General features: G+C 41.5%; 1 protein-coding gene across 2 annotated transcripts in view; it reads left to right on the forward strand.

The window, feature by feature from the left end:
- Positions 1-15,261, forward strand: part of TF (transferrin) — a 92,428-nt gene that overhangs the window by 50,333 nt on the left and 26,834 nt on the right. Inside the window, exons 1-4 of one of the 2 annotated variants that reach the window (XM_070944928.1) lie at positions 1,016-1,120; positions 5,102-5,271; positions 7,793-7,904; positions 9,405-9,596. In XM_070944928.1, the coding sequence (XP_070801029.1) occupies positions 1,078-1,120; positions 5,102-5,271; positions 7,793-7,904; positions 9,405-9,596 (517 nt within the window). In that variant the 5' untranslated portion in view covers positions 1,016-1,077. Of the gene's footprint in view, positions 1-1,015; positions 1,121-5,101; positions 5,272-7,792; positions 7,905-9,404; positions 9,597-15,261 lie in introns of those variants that run through there. The other variant, XM_070944929.1, reaches the window with a different exon arrangement.

Genomic DNA, 15,261 nt, shown 5'->3' on the forward strand with positions numbered 1-15,261 from the left:
GTTTTATGAATTTGGGGTGTTTTAAATTTCGTTTTCCGGGCCAATTATTTAATTGTATTTTAATGCTTTTTTAACATTTGTATTATATGTATTTTATCTGGCTGTTCACCGCCCTGAGTCCTTCGGGAGTAGGGCGGTATACAAATTCAATAAATAAAATAAATAATAAAATAATAAATAATATGGGTTCCTATGGGGTCCTTGGCACTGGAATATATTACTCTGCAATGCTGTTTATTTATTTGGTTATGTCTAAAAAATTTTTAATCCTGTTTACACATGATAGGATTATAAACTGTTCAGAATCAGATAACAATTGGAGTGACGTGGAAGCCAAATAAATAAAAACTTAAATAATTTGTTTCCTACTTGAAACAAGTCCTGAGCCACAATGGATTTTTGAATGCATTGCCTTGTTAAAGTAAACCATAGGAAAGGGAGGGAGGGAGGAAGGAAAGGAAGGAAAGGAAGAAAGGAAGGAAGGAAGGAAGGAAGGAAGGAAGGGGTTATTTGACTTTCAACCCTCTGCTCATTTCAATATCTACATTGAGGCCTCCTAACAGCCATCAATAATGGATATTGCTTTTAAATATAGTCTTAGTTGTATAGAAATTAAACCTCTGACTTTTAACAGAGTGGAGCTGTTGCATAAATAGGCAAAATTTAGTCACAATTTCAGCAGACATATTAGATGGCATTGCAATTTTGGGAGTGGAAGAATGTGTCCTTGCTAATAGAACTGAACTTCAGGTAAAGGAAGAATTAAATGATGTGGAAATTCCCAGCTGAAGCTTCTCAAATAATTCCCCCTTTTCAATTCCGGGCATGCAGTGAATTCCGGGCATGAACGTGAGATTCTCCCTGAAGTGGGCTGGTGAGAAGAGCGGGAAAGAGGCACTATTGGGAAACAAGGAAGGACAAACACTATTGGGTCACTGCTTCTCCTAACACTGCAGAGTCCAGGCTCTCTATAAAAAGGCAAGACAGCTGAGTCAACAGACTTCACAGACTCTGTGAGAGCAGTTTGTGACTGACAACTCTGCAACACCTTGTCTGAAAGCCACCAGAGGGGGGAAAATGAAATTTGCCCTCCGAGCCACTCTGTCCTTTGGGCTGCTGGGTAAGTGAATGCAGACTAACAGATAGTAACAACTCTAGCACCAGAGTTGCATGAGATGATTAAAGGGGCAACTTCTATACTAGTTTTCAAAATGAAACCTTTTAACTATTGTGGAGTATTTCTATTACATTTATTTTCCACCTTTTCTACTAAGAACTCAGGTCAGCATATATGGGATCTTATTTACTTTTATGTTTTCACCTACCCTAAAGGTTGGTTTGGCTGAGGAATAGTGTAGTATTAAATCACTCAGCATACTCCATGATCATATGAGGACATGAATATAGATTTCCATCATGTAAGTCTAGCACCTTACCCACTATGCTACTCCAATTGCCTTATTCCAGATGTTTTTTTAAGAACTAGAAAATTGCAAAAAACAAAACAAAAACAAAACCCTCCCAGAAATTTCATTTTTAACTGAGGATCCGGTTCAAGAATTCTGCCAAATGTACATTTTTAATATGAAAATTTAAGTTTCAGTTTAAGCAAATGCTGAACTTGGAGTTTATGCTTTCATACAGGCTGAAAGGGGGAATAATAGATAAATTATTTAATTAGATGTGAGTTAAAAGGCAAAAGAAGAAAGAGTACTATTTTTATTATCATGAATGAACGTGCTTTGAACAAGGAATATTAGGGTGGGGTGAGATATTTAAGAAATATTTCCAAGTTAATGTGATTGCATAATAAAAGAATCTATAGGAGAGAAATGGTGAATAACAGACAGGTTGGTTAATTATTCCTATGACATAGATTAAAAATAATACGAGAATGATTTTAAACACATTGGAGTACTATGAGATACACCCAGTGGTGGATTTCAATTTTTTTTACTACCATTTCTGTGGGCATGGCTTGGTGGGCGTAGCTTGGTGGGCGTGGCAGGGGAAGGTTACTGCAAAATCCCCATTCCTCCCAATCAGCTGGGACTCCGGAGGCAGAGAATAGATGGGGGCAGGCCAGTCAAAGGTGATATTTACCGGTTCTCCGAACTACTCAAAATTTCCGCTACCAGTTCTTCAGAACTGGTCAGAACCTGCTGAATAGAACCTCTGGATACACCCTGGAAAACAAATGGCATTGATGTTTCTAGATGCACAGAAAGCAGTTGACAATGTTAATTGGCAATTCATGATAGCACAACTAAAATATATGGACTTTGGGGAGAGTTTTATTAATATGATTAAAGCAATATATTGTAAACAATCAGCTAAGGTGATAGTAAATGGAGATATGACAGAGAATTTTGATATCAAGAAAGGCAACAGAAAGAGATGTCCACTGTCCCCATTGCTATTCATTTTGACCTTGGCAGTGTTAACCAGGAAAATTCGGCAAGATGAAGAAATAAAAGGAATGGAAATCAAAAAAGAGAAATACAAACTACAGGCATTTACAGATGACTTAGTCTTCATACTAGAAGACCCCATAGGAACTGGACTGAAACTAATTAGAAAAATAAAAGAATATGAAGAAGTAGCAGGACTGAAAATAAACAGGGATAAGACAAAGATTTTAGTCAAGAACCTTATAGATACACAGAAGAGAGTGTTAATGGAAAGAATTAATATACAGATAGTTAAAAAAATGAAGTATTTAGGAATACAATTAAAATGTGCAACAATTAAAGAGGATAACAACATGAAACTGATGAGGCAAATTAGACAAGGAGAAATGGAAAGATTTACAATTGTCACTATCAGGAAGAATAACCACTATAAAAATGAACATTTTGCCAAGACTACTATACTTATTTCAAACAATACCAATAAAGCTGGAGAAAAAATAATTTGAAGAATTAAATAAAAGAATATTAAGATATGTATGGTTAGGAAAGAAGGCAAGAATAGGTTTGAAAATGCTGCAGGAAACCAAAATAAGAGGGGATTTTGATCTACCAGATTGGAAATTGTACTATCAGGCCTTGGTACTCACATGGGTGAAAGAATGGATCAGCTTCAGACACATAAGACTATTAACATTAGAAGGGCATGACCTTCAACCAGGCTGGCATGCTTTCTTATGATATGGGAAGAATAAGATACACAGCTACTTTCAGAGACACTATGTTAGAAATGCATTGCTATCAGTCTGGTTTAAAATAAAAGAACTACAACATTATTTGAAAATACCAATCTGGCTTTCCACTGTGGAGGCATTGGGAAAAATTGTAAGATACAAATATATTTTGAATGACAAAGGGGAATTAAAAACTAAACAGGAACTCAGTAGCCAAGGGATAGACATTGCATGGTGGCCACATATGTAAATACAATCCCGTTATGAGAAAGATGTTAAAGTGTATGGTTTTAATAAAAGTTAACAGAACTAGACCAGATATTAATTGCAACAGATGACAAACTGATAAAGAAATTATATTGTTACTTATTAAGTATTAAATTTGAAAATGAGCAGGTAAAAGAGAGAATGATTGCCTGGGCTAAAAACTTTGGATACACAATAACAATCTTCTTCTTCTTCTTCTTCTTCTTCTTCTTCTTCTTCTTCTTCTTCTTCTTCTTCTTCTTCTTCTTCTTCTTCTTCTTCTTCTTCTTCTTCTTCTTCTTCTTCTTCTTCTTCTTCCTCCTCCTCCTCCTCCTCCTCCTCCTCCTCCTCCTCCTCCTCCTCCTCCTCCTCCTCCTCCTCCTCCTCCTCCTATCTCCTTCTATCTCCTTCTATCTCCTATTTTCTATATCTTCTATATCTATATCCAGTGGTGGGTTTCAAAACTACCGGTTCTGTGGGTGTGGCTTGGTGGGCATGGCATGGCTTGGTGGGCGTGGCTTGGTGGGTGTGGCAGGAGAAGGATTCTGTAAAATCTCCATTCCCACCCCACTCTGGGGGAAGGATACTGCAAAATTCCCATTTCCTCTGGATCAGCTGGGACTTGGGAGGCAGAGAATAGATGGGGGCGGGGCCAGTCAGAATTTTTACTACCGGTTCTCCGAATTACTCAAAATTTCTGCTACTGGTTCTCCAGTAGCCTCAAGCAATTCCAACCAAACTTGGTACACAGATGACTTACCCTCTGGAGACAAATACTGTGGGAGTAAGAAACTCCTAACACCCCTCGGCGTGTGTGTGTGTGTGTGTGTGTTCCAGCATAACTCTGGAACACCTTAAGCAATTTCAACCAAACTTGGTACGCAGATGACTTACTCTGTGGAAAAAAATACTGTGGGGGTAAGACTCCCCTAACACCCCTCAAGGTGTTTGTGTGTGTGTGTCCTAGCACACAGGTGGCACACAGAGCCCAACTCAGCTCCACTGCGCAAGTGCGTGTGCCTCTTGCCGACTACGTGTTATTCAGGTCTCTGCCGTGCATGCACGGGAGCAGGGGAATGCAGGGTGTGTGGCATGAGCCCCAGAGGCCCGTTTTGGCTGCAGGGAGGCAGACTAGGCCCAAAACGGGCCCGGGGGGGGGGGTCGTATGCACAGGAGGTGGGTGGGTTTAGGATGAAAAAATACCTGGACAGCAAGTGTATTTAGATAGTCAGTATCCATAATTTTATTTCTAGTTAATTTCATTTATTAACTTTCTCTTGTGTCTCCTCTTCCTAAGTGAATTTAAACTGAAATTGGATTTACCTGGATTTTAGGAATGTCTGCTGACAAATCTTCAAATTGACAACTATCTTTTAGAAACTAGAAAAAATACATTTCTATATACAAAATTTATGCTGCTGCTCATTCTACGAAATTAGTAATATAGCTAACCCTGCATATAAAAATGGATTCTAAATAACAGGTGACATTGTTCGATAAGTGCCAACCCAAATGCAAGTCCAGATATTCTTGTCTGAGAGACGCAAAGCACCATCCCTACAGTCAATAAAAATGAATCCAGTCCACTTCCGCTCATTACCCCTCTTGATCTGATTTTGTATGTTGAAAAAGCTTCAACCAGGCAACTTTATCAATCCTTGCTTAAAATCTGTGATATTAACTTTATCTGCACCCTTTTCATTCTTTTCGTAGCTCTGTGTCTTGCATCTTCTTCGGTAAGATGGTGCACAATATCCAATGAAGAGCAGGAGAAATGCCTAAGGCTTAAGCAGGAATGCTTTTCCCAGCAACAATCCAAGGATTTTCCAGAACTGATTTGTGTGAGGAAGACTGATTACCAGGAATGCATAACAGCTATTAAAGTAAGTGACTGCTGACGCCTGGATAGGAAAGCTGGGAAACTTCCTGAGTTCATTGTTCAAACAACCTAATTTTTTTATTCCCTTCAAGGAATGATTGATTTGGAAGGTTCCAGATAGAAATAAAACAGGAGCAAGTACTGTAGAAAATAGAATATCATACATGGAAGCAGAATTTGGAAAAATATGCTTGGATGATGGGAAAACTGACATAGTCTGTAATGAGGCAATCCAAAAAAAATTTTTTGTCCACTTATTGAATTTTCAGATTTCAGAACAGTCATTCATTGCTTGCAAATTTTATTTATTAGATCAGAGACCCCCAACCTTTTGGGCACCAGGGACTAGTTCCATGGAGAGAGTTTTTTACGTGGACCAGAGGGGGCATGGTTTTGCATACTGTCTGCATTCCGTGGATGGGGTTTCACTTGTTTGTGAGGCCTGGTTTCTGGCATGCTGCGGACCGGTGCCTGGCCACGGACGGGGGGTTAGGGACCCCTGTATTAAATCAATAAAATGCTGACCATCTGCAGAGGGTTGTCTAAATCAGCATTCCCCAACCTTTGCAGCTTGGCAGCCCAGCTGGGGAGGAAAAAGGGAACTGGGCCGCACAAGCAGTGGACCAATGTGTATGTGTACAGCTCAATTTGTTTGAGTGGCAGGCTGATACACATGCACGCAAGTGCCAACTGGTCTGCCACTTGCGCAAGTTGATACCCCAACCAGCCATTCACATGGACCAATCCCGAATAGGCCATGGCCTGATAGTGGGCCACAATCTGGGGGTTGGGGATCCCTGGTCTAAATAGTCAAAAGACTACTATGATCATGTGATTAAATCCTCCCTTCCCTTCCTTTCCCTTCAACATTGTGAGATTTTAAAAAAACAGCAAATCTCATAAAAAGTGAAACAGAGACCATGAACAAGTAAAAAGCAGATTTATTAAATATATATATATATATAGCTATATATATATTTCAAGCTTTTGCAAAAGGGTTCTCCCATGAAAGAGAGAACGTCTGAGCACTTTGAGTTCATGGTTTAAATACAGTTTTCAAGGTACAGCAATAGAATGCAAACGTCCCCCATCCACCCCCCAGGGAATTGTTTTTAGGTTTTTCACATGTTCCGCCCTGGAGTTTCCCTCCAAAAATACCCTCTGAAAAAACCCTTCACAGATGTTTCCAGGATGATTGGTATTGTTCCCCTTAATAGATCATTAGGCTCTTCCTCCTTTTCAATAGAGTTTAGGCCAGCCAGACCCAATTTAGAATGTACCAAAAACATTTATTTCCCCAAAACAAGCATCACAGAAACATCACAGTTCCCTTTTTCCTTTCCAGAATCTAATGCATACTCATGTCCTAATTACCAGATTATATAAATCAGATTATATAAAGGTTAAATATGGCGTTACTTTGGTTATACTTTTTACAGGAATAATTCATTTTCTCTCAAACATATAATAAAGAGGCCAGGCTTCAATCACAAAGTTGTAGCTTAATTTTAATTTTCTTTTTTAAAAAAAAAAAAATTAAAATTTTTTATTATGACACAATATGACAATCACATAACATACAACATATAAATATCTCCTCTTTTTAAAACAATGTTCCTTCGTGATCTTCTTTCCATTTTGTATCTTTCTGCCCATATCTCTTTTACTATTTCATTTTCTTCATTGTCCCTTTTTCTTTGGTTACATTGTATTCTTTAACACTGATAAACTTAATTTTATACCTTTCTATACCTTTCTATACATTTGTTATATACATATTTCATACTTTTATGAAATTTATTTATTATTATTTATTATTTATTGTATTTATTTTTCTTTATTTCTAGACTCAAGCCATTCATACCATTTATTCCAAATTATGTAATAATCTGTCTCTTTCTTTAATTTGAAGTATTATTTGGGAACATCTTTGCAAGTCTTGTCGGTGAAAAGTGCCATCTATAAGACATCTTCAGCTGGTTTTCCTTGTATGCCGCGGATAATGTTAATTTTGAATTTACTTGCCACATTGTTTCCCATCTCTCCAAATCTATTGTATAATTAAAGTTCTGCGCCCATTTAATCATTGTGTCTTTCACAATCTCCTCCTCCTCCATTTTATATCACAATAGAAATTTATAAATCTTACTAATTAGCTTCTCATCTGTTCCTAATATAATTTTATCTAATTCATTTTGTTCTCTTTGTATTTCACATGTTTTGTATCTTCCTTATATTTAGATTGGATTTGTGTGTACGTCCACCAGTCAATTTAAATCCAATTCCAATTCTTGTTTTGATTTCAGTTTTCCTTGTTGTTCTATTACATCTTTGTATCTTAGCCCAGTGCTCTGTTCAAGATAGCATTAGCACCCTTCATGGCAAATATGTTGTGAAAGAAAAGGAAGTCATGTTAATTTCCAGATCTAGGAAGAAACAAGGAGATATAACTGTTATGCATTCATGATATATTTTATGCCAAAGAAATACTTTCTCCTTATTATCTTACTTTTATGTTTTTTTAGAACTCAGAAGCAGATGCCATCACTTTAGATGCCGGTCTTATTTTAGAAGCAAGCTTGAACCCTTATTATCTAAAGCCTGTTATAGCTGAACTTCATCAAAAAAGCTCAGGAGGTAAATTTGAATAGGATTGATCTGAAAATGCAAAGAGACTGCATAATTCATTCAATGGTTGCTCATTGGGAGGGAGATGATAAGGGCCCTTCTCTGTCATGGGACCTGCCCAGGGTATGGATAACTCCAACCATACTGCCTTTCAGAAAGCCATGAAAACCTGGCTCTTCTCCCAGGTATTTGGGCCAGGCTATTAATTTGGGAGTTCTGGGGTAGACATACAGCATAGATATTTTGTGTTTTTAATAAGAGGACTTTGGCTTGGATTTTTACTGTTATATTGCTGGTGTTTGCCAACCATAGTTTTGTAAAATCAATGAGTGGCCTTACGAATTTGATAACGAAATAAAGATAAAGTTGCTAATATGAATTAAACTAGATATGTGGGTTGCTATAGCTCACCATGCAGAATCCACTTGGAAATGCACTCAAATGAAGCCATCAGGGACTGGAGTTGGGGATTTGCTGCATGCCAGGTTTATGTTCCAGTCCAGTCCAACTTGACAACTTGAAGTTGTATGGACTTAATTCCTAGAATTCTCCAGACAGGCCTGGGAATTCTGGGAATTTTCAAGTTGTCAAGTTTGAGAAATACTGCAATGCCCTTTCTGGGTATTGACTCCTGGAGGCTACAGATGTATTTAAGATGAGTTTTGGATTTGTGATCCAAGGATGCAGTGCTAGGATACTTTCACATGCTCAGGGTTTTTCCACTCTTCAGCCTTAGGCTGCCAGACTCCTGCACACAAACTTCTGGAAACCAAGTCAGTTTCCGAAATCCCCTTTCAGAATTTCAACTCCTTCCTCTCCTTTAGTTATGATGGTGACCTGATGTTTTCTTTGGATCACATTTTTTTTTTAATTTGATTTATATGCCGCCCTTCTCCGGAGACTTAGGGCGGCTTACAATGCGTTAAGCAATAGCCTTCATTCTTTTGTATATTTTATACAAAGTCAGCTTATTGCCCCCACAAACTGGGTCCTCATTTCACCTACCTTAGAAAGGATGGAAGGCTGAGTCAACCTTGAGCCTTGGAGAGATTCGAACCAGCAGAAATTGCAGGCAGCTGTGTTAATAACAGGGTGCCCTAAACCACTGTACTATCAAGGCTCATTTACCAGAGCCCCCAACTGGGGAAGTCCTCTGGACTGATCAAAAGAGAAAGCGTGTCCTTCCTCCTTTTCAAGATACAATCTCTGTGTTACATTTGCTGTCAACAATTTCACCTTAACACAATCATGGTGCTTTAGTCTTTAATTTATTTAATTCATTTATACAAGTAGTTTCAGTTTGTTAACATTACAAGCAATTACAATAGAAGTACATTGGCAAGCCCACTCCTAAATATATATTTTGCTGTTTCCTCTATAGTACAAGGATATTACAGGATAATGAAGTTTGTTCATTTTGCTACAAATTGTTTCTTAAACAATCTTGTTGGAAATAGATAGAGACTATAGCTATAACCTACATTTGATTTTTCCTTCTTTCCTTATCAGTAACTACTACTAGTTATCATGCCATTGCTGTTGTGAAGAAAGGAACTATTTCTTCACTTGAAGAGCTCAAAGGGAGGAGATCTTGTCACACTGGTTTTAGAAGATCTGCAGGCTGGATCATCCCAGTAGGAACTCTTGTGTCTAAGAATTTGATACAGTGGGATGGAACAGAATCAGTACCTGTAGAAAATGGTAAGAAAAATCTCTATAGTTCTATTTGTCTATTTATCATCTATATCCATATTTATTATTTTTACAGGTAGAGAATATATCCTACACACATTTCTTCTCCCATTCTCCCTAAAACAACCATCCTGATAAATTTCTGAAAAAAACTAGAAAAAATAGGAGGGGGGATGAAGAATGACTATTCACTTCACAAGCACAGAAGGTTTCCCTAATGTCATGGCTTCAATCAGCCTTTTCAGGCTGAGGATATAAGCCACTCTGGAAATAAAACTAATTTAGGTAGAGGGTATTTTTGGATTAATTCATGTTGGGAACTACTGTAGATGGCCAAGAAAGAGTAGAATGCTATCTTAGTATGGAATATGGGCAACCGTGTATAATGCACGCATGTATAAATATGACATCAAAACCTTCTGTAATTTTTTTTTTTGTACAATGGGAAAATCCATCTCTCTCTATTAGTTCTTGTAATAACAGAGGTTTTTGGGCTTTTAAGCAAGTGCTCATATTGAGAACAGAATTATATCAAAAATGGAACTGAAGTTTTAGTTCTATTCCCTTTAACTTGTTGACAGGGGGGCAGAGGTATACACCCCTTATATGTGGGGTGCCACAAGGATCGGTCCTCTCGCCCCTTCTATTCAACATTTATGTGAAGCCGCTGGGTGAGATCATCCGTAGTTTTGGGGTGAAGTACCATCAGTACGCTGATGACACCCAGCTGTACATCTCCACCCCAGACCACCCCAATGATGCCCTCGAGGTGATGTCCCGGTGCCTGGAGGCCGTACGGATCTGGATGGGGAGGAACAAACTCAGACTCAACCCATCCAAGACCGAGTGGCTGTGGTTTCCGTCGTCCCGATATAGTCAGTTGGCGCCATCTCTGACTATTGGGGGCGAATCGTTGGCCCCCACAGATGGGGTTCGCAACTTGGGCATCCTCCTGGACTCACGGCTGTCTTTTGAAGAGCATTTGACGGCCGTAGCCAGGAGGACTTTTTATCAGGTTCGCCTGATTCGCCAGTTGCATCCCTTTCTGGATCGGGACTCGATACGCACGGTCACTCACGCCCTTGTCACCTCATGCCTGGATTATTGTAATGCTCTCTACATGGGGCTCCCCTTGAGAAGCACCCGAAGGCTCCAACTGGTCCAGAATGCGGCCGCGCGGGTGGTAATGGGAGCAATGTGGCGCTCTCATGTAACCCCCCTCCTGCGCGAGCTGCACTGGCTCCCAGTGGTCTTCCGGGTGCGCTTCAAGGTTTTGGTTACTATCTTTAGAGCGCTCCATGGCTCAGGACCAGGGTACTTACGAGACCGCCTCCTGCCACCAATAGCCTCTCACCGACCAGTTCGCTCCCATAGAGAGGGACTCCTCAGGGTGCCGTCGGCCAAACAATGTCGACTGACGGCCCCCAGGGGGAGAGCCTTTTCTGTGGGGGCACCTACCATCTGGAACGGGCTTCCCCCAGAGTTACGAAACATCCAAGACTTACGCATATTCCGCCGAGCCCTGAAAACATTTCTATTCCAACAAGCTGGTCTGGCCTAACTCTCCCTTTTTAATTGGCTTTTAAACTGTCTTTTAAATTGGGTTTTAAACCTCTTTAGATAAATTTGGATGTTTTTTTTAATCTTTGAGCCTAAATTACTTAATCTGTTTCTTAATAGTTTTTAACTTCTATATGTATTTGTATTTATTATGGCTGTTCACCGCCCAGAGTCCTTCGGGAGTAGGGCGGTATACAAATATGAAAAATAAAATAAAATAAATAAAATAAACTCTAGTTTGATGTTTTTGCAAGCTTATATCATAAGCCTGTATACCTGGTCAAATTAGTCCTTTAAAAAAAAAACAATTCCTCAGAGATTTTCCAGCCGTATTCATAATAGAAATAATTTAAGAGAAAGCATCATGCTTAAATTTATGAAAATGCAAAAAGCCTCTCAGTAAGGGCAATACTTCCATTAAGACATGATTTGTCCTGGGTAGAATTGTCTGAAATAAATTATACTGCAGGAGGAACTGAGAATGCGGAAATGGTAATAAATAAAGGCAAATGATCACACACTGAAGAGCAGAGCAGAAAAGGATAGTCAAGTTATCAGAGAATAAGTCTGGCACCATTAAAACTTTATAAAAGTGTATGCTCCATGTGAATTATCATAAGTGGTATCATGAAGTTGAGGGTTTTAGTATAATCTTTTGAATTCCCCAAAATAAAAATCACACGAAGTAGTTATGTGTAGTTATGTGTGTGATAAAGAAAGGATTTGCAAGGATAGAAATATATGGTTAGGTTGAAAGGTTGAATGAATGGTATGAATATAAAATGGTTTTATGTACACTTCTTATGTACGATCTTGGTAGAGGGGACCTAGATATCAAATCCTTGTCATGGACAGATCATTCGCTCCTCCACTTAGACTTTCCTACCGCCTTCCCCCGCCACAGGGAGACGGAACCGACCAGATGGTTCCGTCCCAGGTGCCTGATGGACCCCGAAAGGTTCCTGACGGAGCTTGGGCCGTTTCCTGAGACTCTAACACACGACTCAACTGAAGAGCTGGTGGCCGCCTGGGAAAGGGCGGCCGCTGGAGCTTTGGACCGCATCGTGCCTTTGCGGCCTCTGACCCGATGCCGATCTCAATTGGCTCCTTGGTTCTCTGAGGAGCTGAGAGAGATGAAGCGTCAGAAAAGATGCCTAGAGAGCATTTGGAGGACTAGTCAATCCGATTCCGACTGGACACAGGTGAGGTCTTATATCAAGACCTACCTAGTGGCGATAAAAGCGGCAAAATCTAACCATTTTTCCGCTCTTATCGCATCTGTAGAGAACCGCCCAGCCACCCTGTTTAGGGTGACCCACTCCCTTCTTTGGGGGGGAGTGCGGGAAGATCCCTTGCAGGGTCGTGCTGAGGATTTTGTGCAATTCCTGCATGATAAAGTCGCTCGGATTCGGGATGGCTTGGACTCCGATTGGATGAGTCCATGGGAGGAGACGAGGGCAGGTCTTGAGAATGTTATCTGGGAGGAGTTTGATCCTGTGACTCCTGAGGATGTGGACAGGATTCTGGGTAAGATTAGTGCCACCACGTGTTTATTGGACCCGTGTCCCTCCTGGTTGGTACTGGCCTCCCGGGAGGTTACACGAGGCTGGCTCCAGGGAATTATAAGTGCTTCTCTGAGTGAGGGTGCCTTTCCTGCCGCCTTGAAAGAGGCGGTAGTGAGGCCCCTCCTCAAGAAGCCTTCCCTGGACCCGGCTGAATTAGCCAACTATCGTCCAGTCTCCAACCTTCGTTTTGTGGTGAAGGTTGTTGAGAGCGTGGTGGCACAACAACTTTCCCGGCACCTGGATGAAGCTATCTATCTAGACCTGTACCAGTCGGGCTTCAGGCAGGGGTACAGCACAGAAACAGCATTGGTCGCGTTGGTGGATGATCTCTGGAGGGCTCGGGACAGGGGTTGCTCCTCTGTCCTAGTCCTATTAGATCTCTCAGCGGCTTTTGATACCATCGACCATGGTATTGTTCTATCCCCATCCCCCCACACACACAAACAGCCAGCCGGGGGTTAAAGAATTACTTGGCACACACAAGGTTCATTATCAGGAACTTCGCAGCAATACAATAACCGTCTGCCAAGTGCTTTACTTCAAGAAGAGGGAGTTTTCCTCCACCAGATAAACACCAACAAATACACACAGTTTTCAAAAACAGTCCAGCTCAAACAGAAACCTTCAGCAGATTCAGGCGTTGTACAAAGTGACTAGCCAGAAGTTAGCTTTGTCCGTCACAGAGTCTAAATGGCCACCACACTCTCTTATATAGCCTGTGGGGTGTGGTCCAGTGACTCAGCTTAATCCCTGGCATGCCTCCTCATCTGCTGCAAACGTTTATCTCGCCTTCATTGGCGTGGATCCAGGAACGACGTATCACCGTCATCGCTGTCATCGGAGACACCTGGCTCCTGGCCAATCTCCTCTCCCTCGGCAGACACCTGAGGCATAGCCAGAGAGGAGGGGCCTGGAGAGGGAGGCCTGGCCGACTCCTCTCCTTCATGTTCGGAGCCTTCTCCCTCCAATAAAATGGGCTCGGGGGTCGGAGCCACAACAGGTATCATGCTGCAGCGGTTGAGGGGGTTAGGAATAGGGGGCACCGTTCTGCAGTGGTTCTCCTCCTTCCTCTCTGACCGCTCGCAGTTTGTGTTGGCAGGGGGGCAGAGGTCGACCTTGAGTCATCTCGCATGGGGAGTGCCGCAAGGGTCGGTCCTCTCGCCCCTCCTGTTCAACATTTATGTGAAGCCGCTGGGCGAGATCATCCGTGGTTTTGGGGTGAAGTGTCATCTGTACGCTGATGATACTGTACATCTCCACCCCAGACCACCCCAACGATGCCCTTGATGTTATGTCTCGCTGCCTGGAGGCCGTGCAGGTCTGGATGGGGAGGAACAGGCTTAGACTCAACCCCTCCAAGACCGAGTGGCTGTGGCTTCCGGCGCCCGAATATAGTCAGCAGGTGCCATCGCTGACTATTGGGGGTGAATCTTTGCCCCCCACAGAGAGGGCTCGCAATCTGGGTGTCCTCCTGGATGCACGGCTGTCTTTAGAAGAGCATATGACGGCCGTGGCCAGGGGGGCCTTTTATCAGGTTCGCCTGATTCGCCAGTTGCAGCCCTTTCTGGACTGAGATGCCCTGCGCACGGTCACTCATGCCCTTGTTACCTCCCGGTTGGACTATTGTAATGCTCTCTACATGGGGCTCCCCTTGAAGAGCACTCGGAGGCTCCAACTGGTCCAGAATGCGGCCACGCGGGTGGTTATGGGCGCAACTCATTGTGCCCACGTGACACCCCTCCTGCGCAAGCTGCACTGGCTCCCAGTGGTCTTCTGGGTGCGATTCAAGGTGTTGGTTACCATCTTTAAAGCGCTCCATGGCACAGGACCCGGATACCTTCGAGACCGTCTTCTGCCACCAATAGCCTCCCACCGGCCAGTCCGCTCCCACAGAGAGGGTCTCCTCAGGGTGCCATCAGCCAAGTTATGTCGGCTGGCGACACCCAGGGGGAGGGCCTTCTCTGTGGGAGCCCCAGCCCTGTGGAATGAACTGCCCCCGGAAATACGTAAGATCTCCGACCTCCGGGTATTTTGCTGCGCACTGTTGTTCCGCCAGGCCGGGCTATCAACATAATAATTTTAAATTGGGGTATTTTAAATTTCTGGGGTTTTAAATTGAGCCAAATCTATTTAATTATTTTAAATTTTTAACCGTTGTTTTGTCTTGTGTTTTTAAATAGGCTGTACACCGCCCTGAGTCCTTCGGGAGAAGGGCGGTATAGAAATAAAATTATTACTATTATTATTATTATTATTATTATTATTATTATTATTATTATTATTATTATTATTATTATTATTATTATTATTTACCTTATGTATTTAATTTCTTTGTTATATTATTTATTACTCTCTTTTTGGACTCTACACAAGTTGCTTACTCTAAAAGAAAACCGTGTGATGTGTATGTGCGTAAAAGAATATACGCACATACATTCATCTTTTCTTTTTCCCTCCCTTGCTTCTCCGTATATTCTTTTCATATAAACACAGCTACAGTAAAATGTTCCATATATAAAACAATATTTTTATTGCTTTACATTTTTATT

The sequence above is a fragment of the Pituophis catenifer genome, unplaced genomic scaffold (genome assembly GCF_029215685.1).
Source record: "Pituophis catenifer annectens isolate HBS135680 unplaced genomic scaffold, rPitCat1.0.hap2 SCAF_6, whole genome shotgun sequence".
NCBI lineage: Eukaryota > Metazoa > Chordata > Lepidosauria > Squamata > Colubridae > Pituophis > Pituophis catenifer.